This window comes from Mchenga conophoros, linkage group LG16 (assembly GCF_057382185.1).
Source record: "Mchenga conophoros isolate Kocher_MC1m ecotype Shallow Benthic linkage group LG16, M_conophoros_male_GT1.1, whole genome shotgun sequence".
Lineage (NCBI taxonomy): Eukaryota > Metazoa > Chordata > Actinopteri > Cichliformes > Cichlidae > Mchenga > Mchenga conophoros.
In genome coordinates this window covers 804,233-825,083 of record NC_140541.1, presented here as the reverse complement: position 1 = coordinate 825,083, position 20,851 = coordinate 804,233, and the positions used below count along the sequence as shown (strand labels likewise).

Below are 20,851 nucleotides of genomic sequence, written 5' to 3'. Positions count from 1 at the left end.
ATTATACAAGAATGTAACAGAAGTGTAAAAACATGGTAAGAAGCACTTAAAGACGTGCTTTGGGAGTTTAGGCTTTGAAAGTGCTATCTAAATAAAATAGCATTTGTTTTTCTGGTCCTCGCCTTTCAGCTTTAGGACATATTACTATGAAATGCAGCAGAAACATGTAGGTTTAGATCTGCAGGTTTCCTTTAATAGGTCATCAATATGCAATTAGATATAGTACTGGTTTTTGCAGCCCTGATTCCAGGCACAGTGGTCCCTTGCTATAACGCAGTTATTTTTAGAACGCAACTCCTGTGATAAACGAGGGACCACTTTAATTACTGTTAAGGTTCAAAAATTGAGGAGGGATACAAGAGGTGATCGAAGAATAACCACACTGATCCGGCCGGGTGAAGTCAAACGATGATTTTAATTCACGCGTGGGAAGATCAGCTCCAGACAGCAATTGATCTTCAACTTAATCAAAGCATACACAGATTTTATGGCATCAGGGTTTGATTTAATGACGCCCCTTCATACGTCACAGACAGATTAGAATAGGTTCCAGACATTAGTCACAGTTACTCGTACATCTTGTACATCTTTTAATAGCTATAAGCAGACATAGAACTTCTCTTTTCTATAACACCTTCCATACAAGGTAATAATCTTAAGCCCTCAGGGTCTCTGAGGCTAATTATTGACTCTGATCATCTGTTACCAAGTAGAATAAAATGCAACAGGTTTGCCACAAGAAGCTGGAAACATTGGGGCCTCTGCTCAGGCCTATTCCTAGATTATATGTCTTCTATGTACTGTAAGCATGCATTGCCGTTATCCTTCTATGTTCTAGTTTCCCTCCGCATGTATCACCTGGACAGTCACGCCAGTGAAGCTTAAGACCCTTAATGAACTGAACATCAACTCAAAATAAGCACAGATATGCATTGTGTATAAAATAGTTATAACTGCACCTGGATACAAGGTTAATATAATAACTGTATGCATAAACATCTTAAGGCCATCTTAAAGCTATCTGTTACATTGTTAAAGCAATGATCATACTACAGATTAGGGCTGGGTATCGTCACTGATTTCTAGAATCGATTCAATTCCGATTCACAAGGTCCCGAATCGATTTAATTCGATTCGATTTGAATCTGGGAAATTTTGACAGTCAGAAATATTATAATTCAGATCAGTACATTTACTGATTGATATTTTTGTATCAATAAAAAGGAAGCTGACACACGCAAGACTTTATCAAAGGTGTGAGCATCACAGCAGATGCCTTTGTGTCAAAGTAACTGAGGATAAAACACAGAAAGACATGAAGGTGATTTTCCTGGCCTGGGATTTTATAAAAATATTCTGCAGTACATCAAAAACGAAAGAAAACCATTAATCAGCACATGAACATTACCTCTGACGTTACAGCGGTTTTATTAGAGACACGGCGTTTTGCATTTTGCATAATTTTAAAAAGTTTACATTTGTTCAGCATTGAACAGCAGAAATTAGGTTTTCTTTTCAGAAGTATATAAAACGAAAAAAAAGTAGGCCGACAGCGCTGTAAACAACGGTAGACTTGTGCCTAACAAGCAAGCAAATAATGAAGTACAGAGAGAGGGGGGGGGGGGGGAGAGAGAGCTGCGCATCACGGTGGAAGCAAAACAGCAAAAGTCAGAGTGAATTCATGACGATCTTTATGTGAAGCATAGTTTGGATCTTCTTTTGCTGCTGGTTCGGTCAATATTGTTTGGAGAGACATCAAACTAACAGCTTTAGAATCAGCGCATAAAGGGCGTGAACACAAAGCGCGGACCCGCTCACAGATCAGAATCAGCGAGCTGTCGGCTTTCAGCCCCGACTGTGAGAAAGGCGACATCTAACTGATTCTGATCCGCAGGTCGCGCTGTGTGTTTAAGTCTATGTGCAGAATCCGTGTTCCTGCTCTCATTTACTGTCTTAGCTGTTTGGTGGTTGTTGAAATTTTGTGAGATGTCACCAGAGATTCTGGCATTTCGGGCAAAATAAATGTATATTAAAAAATCGATTCAGGATTTTAATGAATCGATTTTACGTTATCCAAGCCAGAATCGATTTCAATCGATGAATCGATTATAAAAACCCACCCCTACTACAGATTATATTATTAATGCAATGATACTGATGATAATTATTTAACAATAGCAGTAAAATAATTTCCCTGCTCCACATTACGCAGATTGAAAAAGGATAGAAAAAAAGACAAACATTTTTAACACAATTACATTTTTACCTTTAAAGAAGAATGCCAGGCACATAAGGCAGGATTCATTCCACCATTATAATATGCTAATGGTATGATAAAATTTTTCAATTTATATTATATCATCTAAGGGTACTATCACAAAATCAACAGGCCATCATATATTTACCAGAATATTACTTTACTATTGCTAACTGCCTTATAACTATGTTGTCCCCACTTTCTGACTGTTACTACCCAATTCCCAAATTACAGTGTAACATTACTCATCTACAATCACACTGGACACAAGACAGGATACATGGATATTATTAGATATTACTTTAGATAATGTGGTAATAGCTAGTTATTGCCACTCACTTTTACTGAGTAGTAGTAGAAAGCACAACAAAATTACATTTTCAGTGTAGAAATTCCAGAGATAAATGTTTTTTAAAGAGTAAATAAAACCAAAGTAAAAAGTATAACATAAAACTTGCAGTTTGCCAACATTAGTTTGTGATTTGTAAGGTAAACATCTCATAAACAGGACAGTTTCTGCACACTTCTCTGTCTACATGGTGACTTGGTCTCTACCAGTCTTGATATCTCGAGGTAAAATATTCCAAGCATCCATCCCTGGAACATGACTCTGCCAGTCTGGTTGAAGTGGAGGGTTGTTTAAAGCCATCAAGCAGCCCAACCAGTAGCATTCAGAGGCCAAAAATCTTAATTTCACCAAAACATCACTGGAGTACTGAGTTTCATGTTCAAGGAAAGAAGTCTGTAGGAGAGAGATTGTAATTGCACATATTTAATGATGAGGAACATTTTACAACTTAAACACATGCTAATGTTTGATTCAATGATTTGAAAAATATATTTCAAATTTTGCCATAAAATACTACAAAGGTCAGCATACTCCTGGTTTCAATATCCATTTATCAAGTAAATATACAAATATATCTGTCACTTACAGAGAGTGGTTGCTCCATTTCAAAGTGGTGCAACCACTCTCTGTAAGTGGGAGCAGTGTAGCTATTCAGCTATGGACACTCTAAGTACAACCTAAATGTGACACTCATCATTACTTTCTCTTTAAGAGAATAATAAATGTCTAAAGCCAAACTGTAAACATAGTTGATGTTTTATTAACATATGCATAAGTAGATTTGTAACACAATATAACACTTACAAAACCAAGATTTCAACAGCATGAGTATGTCAGCAGTTTCTCACATTAATGGACCCCGTGTGTGTGTGGAGAGTATGAGAGGAGCAATCATTCGTTGTTGTTCAGAAAATCCAAAGTAATAATACAGAAAGAAACATTCACCCACTGTGTTTGTAGTTGTTCCGTTAAAAAAAAGAGTTTAATTATAGTCAAGAAATAATAAAAAGGTCTTTCCGATATGTTACAAGAGCTGCAATTAATGCCTCTATAGACAAAAAGGCAAATTTTCTATTACAGAAGATGAGTTCACTTGTTCTACAGGTGTACAAATGTGAGAAACCATCAACATGTCAATTGAACCCCATCTCTACAAGACTGTTTAAAGTAGTTTAACCATAATTCCAGATTTAAATTCTAAATATAACTAGAAAAAGTTGCATTTCCTGTGAAAATGCTGTCTGAATGCCATGTAGTGTAATCCGCTGAAAATAGATGAAGAAGCAGAACTATCTGCTGAAAAGAGCTGAAAAAGTTGAAGTTGGTGCTGAAAAGAGGTGAAGAAGCAGACCTTTCAGCTGAAAAGAGTTGAAGGACCAGAAATTTCTGCTGTAAAGAGGTAAAGAAGCAGAGCAGTATGCTGAAGAAAAGGTTGCCATGAGCGAGATTCAAACCCAGGCATCCCGCTCTGAGAACGGCCGCACATCTCACTGAGCTAAAACCACAGCTCACCCTGGCCAGGAAAATCATTGATCACACTTGTAATTTGGTCCTATTCATCTTATTGGGCAAAAAAATAGCATAATAATTTCTGCTCATTACTCTGTTTTTCAGGTGCCCTTCCCCTTTGTCAGTGGCGCGAATAGTAATTAAATGCGTCTGCAGCCCAAACATTGTTGGTTTGATTCCACCTTGTTCAATGTTCTTTTTTTTTTCATTACAAATTTATACACTATCACAGACCAGTGATTTATTTAAACTGAGCAGCTTTTTTTATTGGAATGAATAGGACCACATTACAAGTGTCTTTGCTCATTGAGGCAGTGAGATGAGCAGCTGTTCTCAGAGCAGGAGGCCTGGGTTCAAATCCCGCTCATGGTAACATTTTTTTCAGCATACTCTTCTGCTTCTTCATGACTTTTCAGCAGTAATTACAGCTTTTTCACCTCTATTCAGCAGAAATTTCATCTCCCTCACCTCTTTTCAGCTGAAAGTTCTGCTTCTTCACCTCTTTTCAGCACAACTTAAGCTACTTCAGCTCTTTTCAAGCAGATACTTCTGCTTCTTCAGCTATTTTCTGCAGATTCCACTACACGGCATTCACACTGCATTTTCCCAGGACATGCAACTTTTTCTAGTTATTCTAGTTGCTCAGACCTTTGCAGGTTAACTACTCCCTCATTTTTCAACTGATTTTCACCATTCGAATTTTAACACTAGGAGTCCCAGGCTTCTACCTTTCTACCTTTAAAACCCGCAACCAGCCAAATGGCTGGTAGGCTTTTAGCTAAGCTTTAGCTTCAGCCAAGTGGAAGCTAAATTGGCTAGTCAACCATTTGTACACATATTTACAAATAATAATAAAAAGTGAGTGAGTACATTTCAACATTTTCAGCAATCACTCACAATCCTGGCACTGCCATGGTATCTGTAGTCTGCATTTACCACATGTGTATCTGTAGCAGTGAACACATCGCACAGTGGCATGATTGTTCTTGCAATTGTGTTTGACCTGACACATGGCTCTTTTTCCAGGACTAGGTGTGGAGGGTTGTGTCCGAAGCAACTGTTCTTTTCTTGCCTTCTTCTCAGCTACATGAGAGTGAGCCAACTCTCTTGCAAGCTCCACCACATTTACATATGAATGACTAGCCAATCCACTAGTGGATTGAGGAATTTCCCTGCGAATCTTGTTGACTGTGCCGAGGATGGTGGTTTTCAGTCTAAGAAGTTTTTGCGTAAGTGAAAGCGATGTGAAAAAATTGTCCGTGGTAACATTTCTGCCCTTGTCTAGGAATGGTTCCATCAGCCTCATTACTACATTTTCAGAAAGTCTCTCCCCACTGGGACGATTGGGGTCCTTGCCAAGATATGGGACGACATTGCAAATGTACTTGGATTTTAGGTCGCAAGCCACCCAAAACTTGATCCCAAACTTGTCAGGTTTACTTGCAATATACTGCAGGAAACAGCACCGAGTCTTTGATGGGAAAAGCTGTTCATCAACGGTGATATGTAGACCAGGGTTGTAGCACGTGATGCAGTTGGTGACCAATGATCCCCACACACTGGAAATTGCAGCAAACTTATCAGTCTTTGCTCGATTTGCTCCATTGTGGCATCAATCAGACCACTGGTATAATGTTGAAATGTACTCACTCACTTTTTATTATTATTTGTAAATATGTGTACAAATGGTTGGTTTTTTGTACTGTTTTTATCAATAAATCTCAGCAACAAAGGACCTACACCCATGTGTGTTGATTTCCCCCTAAGATGGCAAACTGAAACACTCCAAGTTGGTGACTTTTGGAGATTTATTTCCCTGGATGATTGAGAATGCATCAAGATGAAACACAAAAGGAAGTTCACAGCTTTTAGCAGCTCCCCCACCCCCTCAATCACACACCCCCACTCCCCTCCCTCCAGAATTCCCAGGAAACAACCTAATTTACATATGAATGACTAGCCAATTTAGCTTCCACTTGGCTGAAGCTAAAGCTTAGCTAAAAGCCTACCAGCCATTTGGCTGCTCTCCGGGTTTTAAAGGTAGAAAGGTAGAAGCCTGGGACTCCTAGTGGTAGCAAGGCTGACAGAAAGTCAGAGCTCTATTGAGCCAACCATCCCTTTAACATTAACTAGTAATGACTTCATGAACTTCTTAACAAATAAAATTTTTATCATTAGAGAAAAAAATTACCAATAATCATCCCACAGATGTAATATTATCTACAGTTACTTTTAGTACCATTGATGTTAAGTTAGACTCTTTTTCTCCAATCGATCTTTCTGAGTTTACTTCAATAATTACTTCCTCCAAACCATCAACGTGTCTTTTAGACCCCATTCCTACAAAACTGCTCAAAGAAGTCCTGCCATTAATTAATGCTTCGATCTTAAATATGATCAACCTATCTCTAATAATCGGCTATGTACCACACGCCTTCAAGGTTGTTGTAGTTAAACCTTTACTCAAAAAGCCATCTCTAGACCCAGCAGTCTTAGCTAATTATAGGCCAATCTCCAACCTTCCTTTCATATTAAAAATCTTTGAAAGAGTAGTTGTTAAACAACTAACTGCTCATCTGCAGAGGAATGGCTTATTTGAAGAGTTTAGGTCAGGTTTCAGAGCTCATGACAGCACAGAAACAGCTTTAGTGAAGGTTACAAATTATCTTCTTATGGCCTCTGACAGTGGACTCATCTCTGTGCTTGTCCTGCTAGACCTTAATGCAGCGTTCGATAGTGTTGACCATAATATCCTATTAGAGCGATTAGAACATGCTGTAGGTATTACAGGTACTGTGCTGCAGCGGTTTGTATCATATCTATCTAATAGACTACAATTTTCACATGTAAATTGAGAGTCCTCTTCACACACAAAGGTCACTTATGGTGTTCTACAGGGTTCGGTGCTAGGACCAATTCTGTTTACATTATACATGCTTCCCCTAGGCAGCATTATTAGAAGACATAGCATACATTTTCACTGCTATGCAGATGACACCCAGCTCTATCTATCCATGAAGCCAGACAACAAACACCAATTAGTTAAACTGCAGGAATGTCTTAAAGACATAAAGACCTGGATGGCCGCTAACTTTCTGCTTCTTAATTCAGATAAAACTGAGGTTATTTTACTCGGCCCTGAAAATCTTAGAAATATGGTATCTAACCAGATTCTTACTCTGGATGGCATTACCTTGGCCTGCAGTAACAATGTGAGAAACCTTGGAGTCATTTTTGACCAAGACATGTCCTTCAACTCACATATTAAACAAATATGTAAGACTGCTTTCTTCCATTTAAGCAACATCTCTAAAGTTAGAAATATCCGATCTCAGAGTGACGCTGAAAAACTAGTTCATGCATTTATTACTTCCAGGCTGGACTACTGCAATTCATTATTATCAGGATGTCCAAAAAATTCGCTAAAGAGACTTCAGCCAATCCAAAATGCTACACCAAGAGTACTGACAGGGACTAGAAAGAGAGAGCATATTTCTCCTGTTTTGACTTCCCTTCATTGGCTTCCTGTTAAATCCAGAATTGAATTCAAAATCCTGCTCCTCACATACAAGGTCTTAAATAATCAGGCCCCATCTTATCTTAATGACCTTGTAGTACCATATCACCCTATTAGAGCACTTCGCTCTCACACTGCAGGCCTACTTGTTGTGCCTAGGGTATTTAAAAGTAGAATGGGAGGGAGAGCCTTCAGTTTTCAGGCCCCTCTTCTGTGGAACCAGCTTACAGTTTGGATTCGGGAGACAGACACTATCTCTACTTTCAAGATTATCCTTAAAACTTTCCTTTTTTGCTAAAGCATGTAGTTAGGGCTGGACTAGGTGACCCTGTATCCTCCCTTAGTTATGCTGCAATAGACGTAGGCTGCCGGGGATTCCCATGATGCATTGAGTTTTTCCTTTCCAGTCACCTTTCTCACTCACGATGCGCTAACAGACCTCTCTGCATTGAACCATATCTGTTATTATTCTCTGTCTCTCTTCCACAGCATGTCTTTATCCTTTTTTCCTTCTCTCACCCCAACCGGTCGCAGCAGATGGCTGCCCTCCCTGAGCCTGGTTCTGCCGGAGGTTTCTTCCTGTTAAAAGGGAGTTTTTCCTTCCGACTGTCGCCAAAGTGCTTGCTCATAAGGGGTCATATGATTGTTGGTTTTTTCTCTGTATTTACAGGGTGGGCCATTTATATGGATACACCGTAACAAAATGGGAATGGTTGGTGATATTAAAGTCCTGTTTGTTGCACATTAGCAGATGTGAGGGGGCAAACTCCTCTAGATGGGTTGTGACCATGGTGGCCATTTAGAAGTCGGCCGTCTTGGATACAACTTTTCTTTTTTAAATAGGAAGAGGGCCATGTGACACATCAAACTTACTGGTAATGTCATAAGAAAAACAATGGTGTGCTTGGTTTCAAAATAACTTTATTCTTTCATGAGTTATTTACAAGTGTCTGACCACTCATAAAATGTGTTCAGTGTGCTGCCCATTGTATTGGATTGTCAATGCCACCCTCTTCTCCCACTCTTTACACACTGATAGGAACACCACAGGAGAAATGCCAGCACAGGCATCCAGTATCCATAGTTTCCGGTGCTGCACATCTCGTATCTTCACACCATAGACAATTGCCTTCAGATGACCGCAAACCCTAAAAGTCTAAGGGGGTCAGATCGGGAGACCTTGGGGGCCATTCAACTAGCCCACGATGACCAATCCACTTTCCAGGAAACTGTTCATCTAGGAATGCTCGGACCTGGCACCCATAATGTGGTGGTGCACCGTCTTGCTGGAAAAACTCAGGGAACGTGCCAGCTTCAGTGCATAAAGAGGGAAACACAACATCATGAAGCAATTTCAAATATCCAGTGGCCTTGAGGCTTCCATTGATGAAGAATGGACCCACTATCGTTGTACCCCATTTACCACACCAAACCATCACTTTTGTTGTTCCAACAGTCTTGGAGGGATCCATCCAATGTGGGTTAGTGTCTGACCAAAAGCGGTGGTTTTGTTTGTTAACTTCACCATTCACATAAAAGTTTGCCTCATCACTGAACAAAATCTTCTGCGTGAACTGAGGGTCCTGTTCCAATTTTTGTTTTGCCCATTCTGCAAATTCTGTGCACCGATCTGGGTCATCCTCGTTGAGATGCTGCAGTAGCTGGAGTTTGTAAGGGTGCCATTTGTGAGTAGCTAATATCCGCCGAAGGGATGTTCAACTAATGCCACTCTCCAGTGACATGCGGGGAGTGCTATGCTGTGGGCTCTTGCTGAATGAAGCTAGGACAGCCACTGATGTTTCTTCAGTAGTGACAGTTTTCTTGTGTCCACATTTTGGCAAATCCAACACTGAACTAGTTTCACGAAACTTAGCAAGCAGTTTGCTAGCTGTAGCATGGGAGATGGGGAGTCTCGTAGGGTGTCTTTCATTGAAATCTGCTGCAATGACCCGGTTACTGCGTTCACCAGATATCAACACAATTTCGATCCGCTCCTCACGTGTTAACCTCTTCGACATGTCAATGGCTGTGAACAAAGACAAACTTGTAAATATCTCATGGAAGAATAAAGTTATGTTGAAACCAAGCACACCATTGTTTGTTTTTTTTTGTGACATTACCAATAAGTTTGATGTGTCACATGGCCCTCTTCCTATTGAAAAAACAAAAGTTGTATCCAAGATGGCCGACTTCTAAATCGCCACCATGGTCACCACCCATCTTGAGGAGTTTGCCCCCTCACATACACTAATGTGCCACAAACAGGACTTTAATATCATCAACCATTCCCATTTTATTACGGTGTATCCATATAAATGGCCCACCCTGTACTGTACAATATAAAGTGCCTTGAGGCATCTTTTATTGTGATTTGGCGGTATATAAATAAAATTGAATTTAATTGAATTGATGGTCCCAACCCCATTAAAAAAAGGCAAGAAATACCATAAATGAACCCGGACAAGGCCCACCTGTGAAGTGAAACCATTTCAGGTGAGTACATCATGAAGCTCACTGAGAGGCCGAAGGTTTGCAGTGCACTCAAGAAAGCAAAGGGTGGCTACTAAGGAAAAGTATTAAGCCTAATCTTAAAAGTAGAGACAATGTCTATCTTCCAAATCCAAATAGGTAGCTGCTTCTACAGCATTTTATTCAGCTGCTACCAAGATGGCGCCGAGTATGGCAGCCTCGTCGCGAGCTCCCCCAAGCAACGGCTTTCTTCTGTGTTTAATTTTACTTTTCCTTTATTTTTTCACGAGCAGCACGTCTCCTTGTGTATGACCGACAAACCTTACTGGACATAAAAGACGGTCTTTCTTATAACTTTCCGGAGTTCAAGTTTTGCAACACGGACGCTCCATTTGCAGACCCCCCATTCATCTCACCTGAGACGCCTTTGTTCTCTGTCCCTGGAGGCCGCAAACGCCGACGCAGAGGGAGAAGATCTGGCGTTCTGGTTCGACTGAGACGGCGCACTTACAGACCACCGTTACCCAGTTTATTACTGGCTAATGTGCAGTCTCTGGAGAACAAGCTGTGCGAGCTTCGGGCACGGATCTCATTCCAGCGAGAGATGCGGGACTGCTGCGTGATCTGCCTCACAGAAACCTGGCTATCGGACAAGGTACCAGACTCCGCAATACAACTGCCGGGGTTCTCTGTGCACCGCGCGGACAGGTCACAGGATCTTACTGGGAAAAGCAGAGGCGGTGGTGTATGTTTCATGATCAACAACAGCTGGTGTGATTATGCGAACGTGCACCCGGTCAAATCCTTCTGCTCACCGGACCTGGAGTACCTGATGATTAAGTGCCGGCCATTTTGGCTACCGAGGGAATTTACAGCAGTGATTATTACGGCTGTTTACATTCCCCCACAAGCCGATACTGACCGAGCACTCAGGGAACTGTACAGCGCGATCAGCAGTGAGGAAACCGCACACCCAGAGGCAGCGTTTATCACAGCCGGAGACTTTAATAAGGGAAACCTGAAGAAAGTCTCACCAAAACTCCATCAACTCCCTTTAACACACGTGGAAACCGGCTTCTCGACCACTGTTACACCTCTTTCCGGGATGCGTACAAAGCCCTCCCCCGCGCCCCATTCGGCCAATCAGATCACTGCTCCATCCTGCTCCTGCCCGCCTACAGGCAGAAGCTGAAACCGGAAGCTCCAACCCGGAGGGCGGTGCACTGTTGGACGGACCAATCGGAGTCTGCGCTGCGGGACTGTTTTGATCACGTGGACTGGGAAATGTTTCACGTAGCCGCAAAAGACATTGATGAATACACAGACTCAGTCTGTGAATTTATCAGGAAATGCGTGGAAGATGTCGTCCCATCCAGAACAGTTAAATCCTTCCCAAATCAAAAACCCTGGATTAACGGAGATGTTCGCGCGGCACGGAACACTGCCTTTGCCTCCGCGAACACATCGGACTACAAACATGCACATTACCAACTCCGGAAGACGATCAAAGCAGCCAAACGTGAGTACAGGGACAGGGTGGAGCAACAGTTTGACAACCCTCGGAGTATGTGGCAGGGACTAAACGCGATCACAGACTTTAGAGGGAAAACCAGCACACCGCAGACCACGGTCTCTCTGTGTGAGGAACTAAACGTATTCTACGCTAGATTCGACACAGCGAACACCATGAGACCGGACAGTGTGCGCACCGCGGATGACGTCAGTGCGCACACTGTGTCTGAGGAGGATGTGCGGAGGTGCTTCAGGAAGGTGAACGCGCGCAAAGCTACTGGTCCGGACGGGATTCCCGGCCGCGTCCTCAGGTCATGCGCGGCTCAGCTGGCTGGAGTGTTCACACACATCTTCAACCTTTCCCTCTCTCTGTCTGTAGTCCCAGCCTGCTTCACAATGGCCACCATCGTCCCTGTACCCAAATCCTCCACCATCTCCTCATTAAACGACTGGCGACCTGTAGCCCTGACCCCCATCGTGAGCAAATGCTTCGAGAAGCTGGTCAGGGACTTCATCCGCTCTGCACTACCCGACTCACTAGACCCTCTACAGTTCGCATACCGCCACAACAGGTCCACTGATGATGCCATAGCCCTGACACTACATACTGCCCTGTCACACCTGGAGAAGAGAGACACGTATGTGAGAATGCTGTTTGTAGATTACAGCTCAGCATTCAATACCATCGTTCCCTCGAAGCTGGACAGGAAACTGCAGGATCTAGGACTGAGCAGCTCCCTCTGCAGCTGGATCCTTAGCTTCCTGTCTGACAGACGCCAAGTGGTCAGACTGGGCAGCATCACCTCATCCCCCATCACACTGAACACTGGTGCTCCACAGGGGTGTGTACTGAGCCCTCTCCTGTACTCACTCTACACCTACGACTGCACAGCCACTAACAACTCCAACATCATTGTGAAGTTTGCGGACGACACTACAGTGGTGGGTCTTATCACCAACGGTGATAAGACGGCTTACAGGGAGGAGGTCAGCGCCCTGACCCACTGGTGTCAAGACAACCATCTCACCCTCAACGTCGCAAAGACAAAGGAGTTGATAGTGGACTTCCGGAGGTGCAGAGAAGTACACACCCCCATCACCATCAACGGCGCTGCTGTGGAGAGAGTCAGCAGCTTCCGTTTCCTTGGAGTACATCTGGCTGAGGATCTTACGTGGTCAGTACACACAAACAAAACAGTGAAGAAGGCGCAGCAGCGCCTCTTCTTTCTCAGGAGACTGAAAAGATTCGGCATGAGCCCCCGCATCCTCAGGACCTTCTATCACTGTGCCATTGAGAGCATCCTCACTGGATGCATCACCACCTGGTATGGCAACAGCACCGCCTACAACTGCAAAGCTCTCCAGCGAGTAGTGCGGTGCTCTGAACGGATAATTGGAGGTGAGCTTCCCTCCCTCCAAGACATCTACAGGAAGCGCTGCCTGAGGAAAGCGGGGAGGATCATCAAGGACTCCAGTCACCCCAGCCATAAACTGTTCAGACTGCTTCCATCAGGAAGGAGGTTCTGCAGCATCCGGTCCCGTACCAGCAGACTGAGAGACAGCTTTTTCCATCAGGCCATCAGACTGCTGAACACTTCATAGACACCTCAGTTTCACTACGGGAACTGCAACACTATGCACTCCACACTGTATATAAATGCCACTTGTTTGCACATATTCAACTCTGTATATTTTTATATATTTTATTTATTATTATTATTATTATTTTTTTTTTTACTATTTAATTTGTAAAAATGTGTATACACACACACACACACACACACACACACACACGTAGGATAATATTTAGTATACACATCCAGAAATGCATACACTATTATATATTGTACATATATTTATTAGTTTCAGATTAGCCATTCTTGTATTTTGCTCATTTGTGTTGTTGTGTTTGCACATCTCTGTTGCTTGTGGGGCTCGCACACAAGAATTTCACTCGCATGTGCTGTGCCAGTGTGCCTGCACATGTGATGTAACAATAAAAGTGATTTGATTTGATTTGATTTCAGAGGTGTTGCAGCAGCGACACATGGAAAAGTTTCAGGCCACCGGCTCTGGTGGGTCGACATCTGTGGGCTAACGGTGTGTTCACACCGAACGCGATAAGACGCGACCAGAGCGTCAGGCTTACATGTAAAGTCAATGGAGAAGCGCGATGCCTTGCTTTTTTGCAGATTTTTTTAATGCACAGTACAGCTTTCAACAATGCACATTGCATTCTGCAGCCTGATTGACAAATCTCCTCCGTGTCGTGTCTCATGCGCTTGCCAAATTTATCATGTTTGGTTTTGATAACCATCACGTCCAATAGAAAAAACAGCACAAAAACACCCATGACTATGACCCTCATTCGGAAATACACACCCGCACCGGGAGGGAGAACGGCGCACAAAAGTGGCACGCAGACGAAGAAAAAACGCATTATAATACTTTTACATTTTGAAATCTACAAATGTTCGCACTTTGAGGATCAACTTGTGAGAACTGTGAGTAATGTTCATATGTGTGTGAAAAAAAGTGTATAAAGTGTGTGGCGAGGGGCTAGTTATTCTGAGAACCCCTGCTGCAATATATAAGGGACCACTGTATATACTTTCTCTGTGACTATTGTTTTCAACCTGTTAACATTTAATATTGTTTTGACAGAGCCAACTGATTCTGCAGCAGAGCCATCCCATATTGCTTACAGGCCCACAGAGGAGGACAGCTCCGAGGCGGACGAGGGACTGGTCCGAGGATGGTCCAAGGACGGTCCATCGGCGGTGGAGCTGGCCATCCTGGAGTCCCTGAAGAGGCCACGCCAGACTCCAATGGAGCATTTCCTCCTCAGCCTTGTTCCTGCTCTGGAGAGAATGCTGCCTCACACGAGAGAATTTGTAAAATTTCAAATTTATAAATTCGTTTTTGAAAACAGCACAGCTGTGTTAAATTGGCAAACATTGGACCCTAGCAATCAGTAGTTTTCTGATGAGGCAGCAGGTTCTCCAGGGCGGAAACAATGTTCTTATTATTCTCCTCCTTCCCCCTGAGGCTCTTCCACTTTGAGCTGGGTCTGTTGTGGCCATTTTTGTTGAATGTTTATAAAACACAATTTGTATTCATTTTTGTTTTTTCTGTAAAGTTGAAAGAATATGCTGACCTAGTTTTGTTATGTAAATTCATAATTAATTTTATTTTTGGAAAGTGATTGGTTTATTAGCTCATGGACCCTACCATTAATCAAGGGATTAAGAGCACCCTGGAGGGGTGTGGTAAAGGTGGGGTTTTTTTTTGTTTGCCAAATGTCAGATGGGAGGACAGGAGGGTTTAAAAATGATTTTTTGACTTAAATGTCACGGCCATTTATGTTCCAAACACCAAAAAAGTCCAAGAAAAGGCCATGGGTGTAAACGAGAGGTTTGTTTTCGAACGCACTTTTGAAGTTGTTAAAGCAAATTAAGTTAACTTTCGTTTAATTTTAAGTTGTAAGAGGTTATTTGGTTGATTTTCGTTTATAAATTTCCACGAAATAAATGCCATATGATTTTCAAACAATGGAGTCAGAAGTACGTTCTAAAACAATTCTCCCGTTGCCATCCACAGCGTTTTCTTGGACCTTTTTGGTGTTTGGAACTTAAAAGGCCGTGACAGGGTCCTTTTTATTCCTGTCTCTCTGTAAATAGTTATATTTTATATATTGATGTCTAACATTTTCCGTTTGAGAATTTTAATATTATTTCAAATAAATTTTTTTAATGACTAATGTCTCAGTTCTACTACACAGCAAATATTGGCACACAACTTGACACATGTACAATTAATTTCATAATATACTAATGAAAAAATATACTACTATATAGGAACATAGTGAAAACCAGTTTTTTAAGAGAATAAAGAGATGTTAGTTTATTTTGGAGTAGAGCTCTATTTATTAAGAAAATTTTAAAAAGGCAGGAACGCGCTTTAGAGGTTTGTTGGTGGCTCAGAGCCGTTGTGGTGAAGTCACTGGGACTTCAAATTGGCTATTCTTTTGGCTGCCAAGACGCTGCTCCCTCTGCCGAGAAGTGGGCCCTGAACTTCTCTTTCTCACCAGGACAGCCTCTCTGGAGGAGTTGTCGGCTGCTACACGACCCAGGCCTTTTTTGAAAAATTAACCTGTGATAAGACACAGCATATCAAGATTGAATTGTTATTATCATATAACTAAAGATGAACCAAACTCTTCACATTTTTATCTAGCTCTCAGTTTTAACCCCTGGTGACCCCTGTTATAGAGTCTGACAGCTGCAGGGATTATATACAAATATTCAACTGGTTTTATACCAGAATTAAACCAGGTCTAAATAATAAAAAAAGACTTTATAAGATAGACCTTCTGTCATGGTCCTGAGTCTGAGGACTCAGTGTTTTGTGTTTCCTTATGCTTTTGTTCATTCCGAGTGTGTATTCTGTTGTGATTTTGCCATTTGTTAGGTTTCTTTTCTTTGCCTGCCTGCTCCCACTCTCTGTGTTCCCTCTGTCTGTCCATGGTGTTATTGTGTCTGCTCATGAGTCTGCCTGTCAAGTTCAGTGTCCTGTCTGGTTCTCTGTGTCTGTTAGTTTCCTGTTTTATTCTGAAAGTTCATGTCTCATGTCAGTGTGTTCAGTTTTACCTCTCCCCTGTCTCGTTAGCCTAATTGCTCCCAGCTGTGTCTCCCTCCTGTGGCCCATTCCCCTGATTACTGGTGTGTGTATTTAAGCCCTGTGTGTTCTCCTGCCTGTTGCTGGTTCGTCTGCGTTACTTCGTGTCAGTCTGCGTTACCCTGTGTTCCACAGTGTCCTGTTCCTCGTCTGCGTCTCTCTGCTTCTCATCCCCTTTGTCGTATGCTCCCAGGTCTGTTATTTTTAGTTCTCCCAGTTTAGGTGTCTTCAGTTATTTGTCATGCCCCACTGCTTGTTTGCCACTACACCTTTGTTAATAAACCTCACCAGCATTTCATCCACTGCCTGCATCTTGGGTCCTTCTTCCAACTCCACACGGCTCGCCTCAGCAGCCATGACACCTTCTGAGTATCACTACAAAGATTAACTACAGTGGTCCTCATACCACAGTTTGATATCAGCAAACACCAAGAGCATACATTGATATGACACCACAGCCATGATATCATTGCTAACACTGATAACATAGCATAAATTGAATTAAATCAGGACTTGATGAGACTTTTTGAGTATCACTAGAAATATTATAAACAGTCATGTCCATACCACAGTTTGCTATCAGTAAACACTGATAAAATACCACAGCCATGTTAGAGGTGTATAAACGGATAGTTTAGTATATATTAGCACAGGCATCAATAAAGGACTACCATATTAAACACTTTTACTAACCTCAGGCAGATGAACAGGTGCTCTGCAGGTGGGATTGAGCACCTGTAGTTGGTGTCTAGGCGGGCGATGCTAGGACCAACGCGGGACAGCAACTCCTCAAACTGGGCGAGGGAAAGACGGTGGTACCGCTGAAAGTGGCCGTCATCCAGGTGCAGCTCCTGGAGCAAGTGCTGAAACTCACCAAAGTGCTCACGCTCCTGGACGACCTGATGGACCCAGGTACGGCGAGGATGTCCTTTACGTCGCTGCTCTGCTCTCCACAGTAAATAGAGAAGGGAGACTCTGTCTTCAAACACTAGATCGACAGCTGCCATCTTGCAAACATACCGTCTGGCAAGACTTCCTCCCAAATTTCCACTTCCGCGCATAAAAATTGCATAGTTTGACGCGAGAATAATTCGCGTTGGACGAGGTGCGAATGTGCACACATCAAGCTAGGGGTGTCTGGCGCTTTTTGGTTGCGTCTATCGCGTTCGGTGTGAACACACTGTAAGGGGAGCATGTATAATATAAACAGAATGGGTCCTAGCACTGAACCCTGTGGAACTCCATAATTAAGTGTATAAAGAGGACTCTCAATTTACATGAACAAATTTGAGTCTATAAGATAGATATGATACAAACCACTGCAGCACAGTACCTGTAATACCTACAGCGTGCCCTAATCGTGCCAATAGAATATTATGGTCAACAGTATCGAACTCTGTACTGAGGTCTAGCAGGACAAGCACAGAGATGAGTCCACTGTCAGAGGCCATAAGAAGATCATTTGTAACCTTCACTAATGCTGTTTCTGTGCTGTCATGGGCTCTGAAACCTGACTAAAACTCTTCAAATAAGCCACTCCTCTGCAGATGATCTGTTAGCTATTTCACAACTACTCTTTCAAGAAATTTTGATATGAAAGGAAGGTTGGAGATTGGCTAAGACAGATGGGTCTAGAGATGGCTCTTTAAGTAAAGGTTTAAATACTGCCAGCTTGAAGGCCTGTGGTACATAGCCGATTATTAGAGATGGGTTGATCATATTTAAGATTGAAGAATTAATTAATGGCAGGACTTCTTTGAGCAGTCTTGTAGGAATGGGGTCTAAAAGACACATTGATGGTTTGGAGGAAGCAATTATTGAAGTTAACTCAGAAAGATCAACTGGAGAAAAAGACTCTAAATCAGGGGTGTCAAACTCAAATACACAGTGGGCCAAAATTCAAAACTGGAACAAAGTCGCGGGCTAACGTTAATATTTATTGAAATATATTTATTCCTCCAAATATAAGAATGAATCTTTTCTTATGGACTCAAACATGTTTTGCTGAAAAACTGAATATGGAACAAGCAAAGCTTAATACTAAGAATATATATATATTAGCTGTATAATACCAGTAGGCCAGCTCTAATAGTAATTTGGTATGGCTCCGTGGGCCAAATGTAATTAGGCTGCGGGCCAAATTTGGCCCGCGGGCCAGAGTTTGACACCTATGCTCTAAATGAATATCAATGGTACTGAAAGTATCTGTAGATAATGTTACATCTGTGAGATGATTATGAGTCATTTTTTTCTCTAATGGTTAGTATTTTGTTTGTGAAGAAGTTCATGAAGTCATTACTAGTTAACATTAAAGGAATGGTTGGCTCAACAGTGCTCTGACTTTTTGTCAGCCTGGCTACAGTGCTAAAAACAAACCTAGGGTTGTTCTTATTTTCTTCAATCAATGATGTTCTGGCTTTGTGGACGGCTTTATTATAAAGCAACAAACTATTTCTCCAGGCTAAATGATGATATTCTAAATTTGAGACACCATTTCCTCTCCAGCTGACAAGTTATCTGCTTTAAGTTTTGTTTTAGAGATTTATACCATGGAGTCAATTACTTCTGATTTGAGGCTATCTTTCATGATCAGGAAATGCGCCTACGCAGCGTGCTGCCTAGATCCAATTGCGGCAAAGGCTAGCAATGGGTTGGGAGAGGCATGTAGTTACTTTAGTAACAGTCAGTGTGCTGATCACGGCTATGGAACCAATGTTACAGTTTATCCGTGGATGGAAGTGTGATGACAGAGTCAGTAATAAAGTGAGGGACCACTTACGACAACTGATGCAAATGGAAGCTGACGCTGCAAGGATTTTGGAGCTCCTGACATGAAGGAAACTATGTCTTAAAAGAGAGCAGATGTGTCGATTTCCTCTTTTAAACCCCAGCCCCATGGTCACCTGACCAATACCTGATACTCTATTTTTTACAGGAGCTACAGTATCCATAGTCATACTTGTGAAGAGGTATAAATTCTAAGAAAATAATCAACCTCTGTTGGAGTAGCATTCAGGTATCTGCTCTGTTTTGTGTTGGTACAGGGCATTGAAGATGATAAGAGTGGGTGGATTATATTCTTAAACTTAGTTACAGCACTTTCAGAAAGACATCTACTGTGATGAAGTCTATGCCCCACTGCTGTGTAATAAATGATTGTAAATTTAAATTGTTATTAGGAAATGATCAGACAACAGAAGGTTTTCAGGAAATAGTAGTATGTGGTTAGTATGACTCGGGGTTGTTGATTCATTTAAACTAACATAATCATCGTGCTGTGACCAGGTTTCTGATAGTTAGTTTAAATGAATCAACACCCCCGAGTCATTCTAGCATAATCATTCCACTGTAACAGGGTTTCTGTAAGACAGAGTAAATCATTTTGTGGATGAATTATTATGGGAAAATATCTTTGATAGGTCCTGCTCCACAAGCATAGCTAATGATTTGGCATTGTTACACAAGCAAATGATTGTGAAGGAATTTAAAAAGTCTATTCACTTAAATAAAAAGCAATACACTCAGGCAGAAAAGGCTTCCATTTTATAGTAAGTTGCCACACTGCCAAATGAGTTTACCTTAACTCATAAATGCTGCAGAATATGACATCCCCTCTCACCATAAATCTTGGAGAGCTAGGAGTGTGACAGTTGAAGATATGAACCAGCTAAGTTTTTTCTGCCACAAACCTGGCCACCCTGCTAAGTACTGTTTGAAATTGAAACTAAAACAGCAAGTACAGTTTCAGCAAAAAAGGTCTGAAAACTACAAAAATCCAAGACCTAGTGAAAAGCTACATTTGGAGCATAATTGCTCAAGCTTCTGAAACTTGACCATCAGTGGAGATCTCACTTTATCTAATTTAGTTGATTAATTTATTCCATATGACTGGTTTATTTCCCAGAATTCTTCCTCCCAGAAAGATAGGGCACTAAGAGAAATGGGTCTGCAATACTACTACAAAAATGCTTTATTTTTTTTATCTTCTTTTTCTGGAAATGTAAAACCTAGTCCTGCTCCAAACTGCAAATTTTTGAGTTTTCCTTGTGCTTTTAAAGTTAGATAGGGTCTTGATATTATTCGTTTAAATGTCAGAACTCTTCTTCCTAAACTTGATTTCATGAAGATGTTGATGAAAGTGTTGGCTACTGATATCTTTATACTACCTGAAACCTAGGTTATAAAATTAAGTACTGACAAGGACATAGCAATAATGGGCGTGATCGTGTCCATTGCGACCTCGACAGAAAGGGTGGCTGTGTTGCAATATATGTGAAAAACAAATTTCAAGTTACTGTCCAATCATCAGTATCTGTTTGTTAACAGTTTTCAAGTGCTTTTGTATTACCATTGTGGGCTGTTATAGACCCCCCTCAGCTAGTAGTGAGGTTTTAATTTCACTTAGTGAAAAACTTTCTACTTTAGGTTCTTCATCTTAAGACTCATTAATGATGTATGCTCTACAATCAATCCAACATGGAAAACGAACAGTTTAAAGATATCATTAAAAGCCCCAAATTAGCCACAAAGTCAAATGCTCATGCCCGTGATGAGTGTATGT

At 41.7% G+C, this 20,851-nt stretch overlaps 1 protein-coding gene across 19 annotated transcripts in view; it reads right to left on the bottom strand.

Moving 5' to 3' along the window:
* Positions 1-403: 403 nt before the first annotated feature.
* The window catches only part of LOC146556037 (uncharacterized), a 120,387-nt gene continuing 99,939 nt past the window's right edge, over positions 404-20,851 (bottom strand). For all 19 annotated transcript variants that reach the window (XM_085250442.1, XM_085250443.1, XM_085250444.1 and 16 more), the window contains one exon: positions 404-2,999. In XM_085250442.1, the coding sequence (XP_085106568.1) occupies positions 2,790-2,999 (210 nt within the window). In that variant the 3' untranslated portion in view covers positions 404-2,789. The remainder of the gene's footprint in view (positions 3,000-20,851) is intronic.